Genomic DNA, 4,607 nt, shown 5'->3' with positions numbered 1-4,607 from the left:
AAACAGCACTCTTCTACCCTGAAGTACCCAAACAGCACTCTTCTACCCTGATGTACCCAAACAGCACTCTTCTACCCTGATATACCCAAAACAGCACTCTCCTACCCTGATGTACCCAAACAGCACTCTTCTACCCTGATGTACCCAAACAGCACCCTTCTACCCTGATGTACCCAAACAGCACTTCTCTACCCTAATATACCCTAACAACATTTTCTGACCCTGATGTAATACAACACTTATCTACCCTGATGTATCCAAAATACATTTTGCATTTCTCTTCGAAATCCTTTCCTAATACACTAAAAAAGCACCCTTTCAACAGTACAAAGCTTGCCGAGTCACAGCCATCAACACACAAAAGCAGTTAATATAAGCTCACTGACCTAAATTCTCTGTGGAATTTATATTGGTGTGCATCTCTTATTTTCATATTAAATCACTCAGTTTCAAACTTACAAAAAATTGATCACAAATCAATCTCATCAAAACTGTACACTCCAGAACCTCAGCAAAATTAGCACTAGAAATGCTTTAATCAACACGAAAGAAATATCAAGAAAACATCAAAATCAACAATTTGTTAAAAATATAAAATGTATAAATATATATATATTAATGTACAGGATTCATTATACCATGTTAAACAAAACAAACCTAAATACAAAATGTAGCAACAAAGAACGTGTCCTGCAGTGTAAGATAGGGAATGTAAAATACCCTGATCAGAAACTGGAATTTACTTTCAGCTCCTGCTGAAACTGATCTCAACCAACTTTTCATTTCAAAATGCCCAATGCTATCTTCTGACTCATTGAAAATACCAATGGTTCTGCCTTTGTCTTGAAAATACTTCCATTCCAATATCCTTCTTCATTAAATTATGCACAAAAGTGAATTCACATATAAATTAATAGAATATATTCATTCCTGTTATAAGGTATATACTCAACAACCCATGCAAAGTTTTGTTAGTATAATGCAAAATCATTTTTTCTGAAAACAAAAGATTTTTTTGTAAAGATACAATATGACACAATTGAGACATTTATTGTAAGTTTGCTGGTAACTGTTCAGGGGCAAGACTTGACAATATCTAATAATTATAGAGATAAAATTCAGACAAAAACTCACAAGTTCCAACACCATAACAAAAATCAATGAAAAATACAACAGAATGAGATAGGAACAATGCTTGTTAAACATTCAAACATGAAAAACACATCTGTTAGTCAACTCGATTCCAAATATCTAATATTTATGTATTCTCTATTCAAAAGTCAAAGGTCCCAAAAAAAAAAAAAAGAGAAAGAGAAGACAGATTAGCCTTGATAACATGGAGTTACATATTATATCTATTAACAGTTTGGTACAATAAAAACTTACTAGAAACAATAGAAAAAATTAACAATAAACTTTTAATTCTGACCGTTATCAATCTCAAAACAATTCCAAAATATATTTATTAAAATGTGTGTTAGCTATTTAGTGAGCATAAATTTGGAAAACATTAAAGATTTTGTAACAAAAAAAAAAAGTTAGGGATATTAAACACGCTATATTTTTTTAAAATTGTGACACAATACAAGATATCATTGAGTGTCATCAATATAGCTGTGAATCATCATGAATACCAATCTATTGGAGATCTTGTTATGGTTAGCAGTTCTTCATTTTCAAAGATAAAAAAGGAAAATTCATTCCATACTTAATAATTCAACAATCATATAAACTCTGATTCGGCACGTTCCTTAAGTTCGTTGATCTGTTGCAGAAGACTGGATGTACTACCATGGAGGGAACTGTCTACATAACCCTCAGGTTTTAGATATATATCTGCATTCCAATCATAGTCGTCAAAGCTTCCAATGCTACTGGTGCGACTGTTCATGCCCCATGAATATTCAGAATTGGTCTCCGAATACCGGTCTTGTACTGCTACTTTATATTCCTGGATAGCATCATTCAATGACCACAGCTGGCAAAGTAGTGACACATCAAGTTCCCTCAGACCAGCCTGTGAATGAAAAGGAGAGGTATAAACCATTTGCAAACTACAACTACATCCATTAATTCCTGTATAAAACAATCAAAACATTTTCAAAAACTGAAGCAACTTTATGTTACACCAAAGTTACCATAAATATCATCTGTAAAGGCTTTACAACCTTCAAATGATACCTCTCTATGACCTGAATTCAAGAATGTATCAAATGTGTGCCTTCTTTGGGAAGCTATAAATGAAATTTTACTGATGAAGGACCTATTGGAACATGCCGTGTACCCAACCTCCAAACCATAATCAATCAATGAAATTAGGTCTGCAGATTGATGTCCTTTCAATAGATTTATCTAACCAGTAGGTGTTGATAAATACTTTTCCCTTGGAGAGATTAAGTTAAACAAGATGTTTTTACATAGAAACCTGTCGCCCCAATAAAGGGACTGCACTCCATATTGTTTTCCATGTTGATTATATATCAAGCAGTGCAACATGACCTAAGCAGAAAAAATTACATCCTATTTCTTTAACAACTGATCATGAGTGTTAACAGATTGCATATATGGTTTTCTCATATAACCAAATATGTCTGCTTCAAATACCATCTTCCAATCATTGAGTTAAGCAAATGGTAATCAGCAGACACACATGTGACAACTGCATTATCTTGTCTGCAGAGAGTCTAAAGGCAGATGTAATGCCCATTAATCTACACTACTTTATAGTACTGATCATGGTCATGTCCCCTAAGTTTCAGTCTGTAAGCAGTATTATTCAAAACAAACGTTATAAATGATGTGTGTTATAAAAGGGACATTACTCCCAAGGAAATTGCCTCAAAGCAAATATCAATGGCAAATACCTGTCCAAAGACCAATGGACAGATGTCCTCATGCAAATACAGATTGTCTATCTATTTCTTTGTCCTTTTTTTAGACAGTATTACTTAAGAGCAATATTTTAGAAACTTACTACAAATTATATCTTTTTGTAAAATTACGTTTACATTCAAATAACATTTGCAATATTTTTAGTAATAGTAAAGTTATGTAATGTAAATCACAAAGACGGATTAATACAAGTCGGAAAACGTGTTCAATACTAATGATTGCTAGTGTCTTGTTAAATGTATATGTATATATAAGAATGAAATAATGTTTACATTAAATAACATTTCATTTGTTTTGTAATGAATACATGTGGTTTGTATAATGTTCCATTAGGCAAGATATAAATAATGTACATAATGTATACCTACACGTTCCGAATACATTAATACTATTGATATCATACAAAAAGCCGTCACTTCAATGCTCAATTTACCATTTCATTCTTTAAAGTAGATAATGCTGTGTTAAGCTTCACGAAAGGAGACATTTCTTCACTGCCACTTGGTTGGTCCTCGGGCGACTGGACAGCCGAATCAACATTTGAGTCGGTGGACGATGCATTGCCTTGCAAATCAGTGTCGCCGTCTCTTAGCACGCTGCGGTCCGGTTGACTCATCGGACTGGACAGACTGGACACTTCAGTGTCACTGATGCTGCCACCCAATGTCGACTCCTCCTCTTTTTCTTCAAAACTTGTCAGCGACGAGTTGACATGTATGTTCACTACATCACTAAAACATTTGGGGAGAGGCGGTAGACCTGGTAATTCAGCCATCATGCCCAATACGGACAGCAAACGATAGGCTGTGTTCTTTCTATGAATACATCACGCACTTTTAAGGTGTTTTCTCACAGCTGTAATTTGTTGACAAAGTCACCATTTTCCCAAACTTTACCGTGTATGTCTTACTTCCGGTAACAGGTGCGCCCCCACAGAGCAATTATCTTTATAGGGGTTGTCTCCCTTACTTCGTTAACTCTGTCCTCTGAATGAAATCGCGTGATATAAGCCATCATTTAGAGTACTTGAACTACATCTTAACCTGGCACGTGAAATATTTGTTTTCCTGTCACCAATCAAATAATAAGAGGAACTATTTACGTCTTTTAACTTTCTGTTCCAATGTCAAATAGTAGAGGGGGATTTGTATAAGAGAGACGAAGCATGAAATTGGTTAGGCAGTAATCATGAGCATTTCGGAGGTAAAACTGAGAATTTTGTGAAATAGTAACGGTTTATGATAGTTCGGTGCGTGATCAGATCAGATCAGTATGAATTTTGTACAAGAGCTGTAATTTTCTTTTCTGCCGCCAAGTAGTTCTAGTCCAATTTCTGAATATAATGATTCCCTACTCGTAAAGGAAGGCAATTCTAGTATTACCCGTATAGACAATAGCTACAGTTTTTCTAAATTGTCTGCATCACCGGGAGTACATTCGTCCCATACCTCACAACAGTATTCCAATATAGATAGAGTGTATGATCTATAGATTTTGTTTAATGTTCGTCTATTTAACATACACAAATGTACTTCAATTTTTAAAACAATTTTTTACACTATTTAGACACATTTTTACAAATATTTTCAACGTGGCTTCTTCATTCACAGCTTGCATTCAATGCTACTCCTCGGTGCTTATGGGTTTCTACAAACGTAACATCAGCATTATTAAACTTGATTTCAGTGAGATGATCAATCTTGAAATTGGAAAAA

At 34.4% G+C, this 4,607-nt stretch overlaps 1 protein-coding gene across 1 annotated transcript; it reads right to left on the bottom strand.

The window, feature by feature from the left end:
- Window positions 1-1,435: 1,435 nt before the first annotated feature.
- LOC132548603 (protein FAM89A-like) lies at window positions 1,436-3,741 on the bottom strand. The gene is made up of 2 exons (XM_060212470.1): window positions 3,326-3,741; window positions 1,436-2,017 (listed from the first exon to the last, which is right to left on the bottom strand). Exons 1-2 carry the CDS (start codon window positions 3,668-3,670, stop codon window positions 1,724-1,726), a joined length of 639 nt encoding a protein of 212 aa, XP_060068453.1. The 5' UTR covers window positions 3,671-3,741; the 3' UTR covers window positions 1,436-1,723.
- Between the last annotated feature and the right edge of the window lie 866 nt (window positions 3,742-4,607).

The sequence above is a fragment of the Ylistrum balloti genome, unplaced genomic scaffold (genome assembly GCF_031769215.1).
Source record: "Ylistrum balloti isolate Yb309-2 unplaced genomic scaffold, AGI_CSIRO_Ybal_v1 Utg370018, whole genome shotgun sequence".
Lineage (NCBI taxonomy): Eukaryota > Metazoa > Mollusca > Bivalvia > Pectinida > Pectinidae > Ylistrum > Ylistrum balloti.
This window is presented reverse-complemented; position numbering and strand designations above follow the sequence as displayed.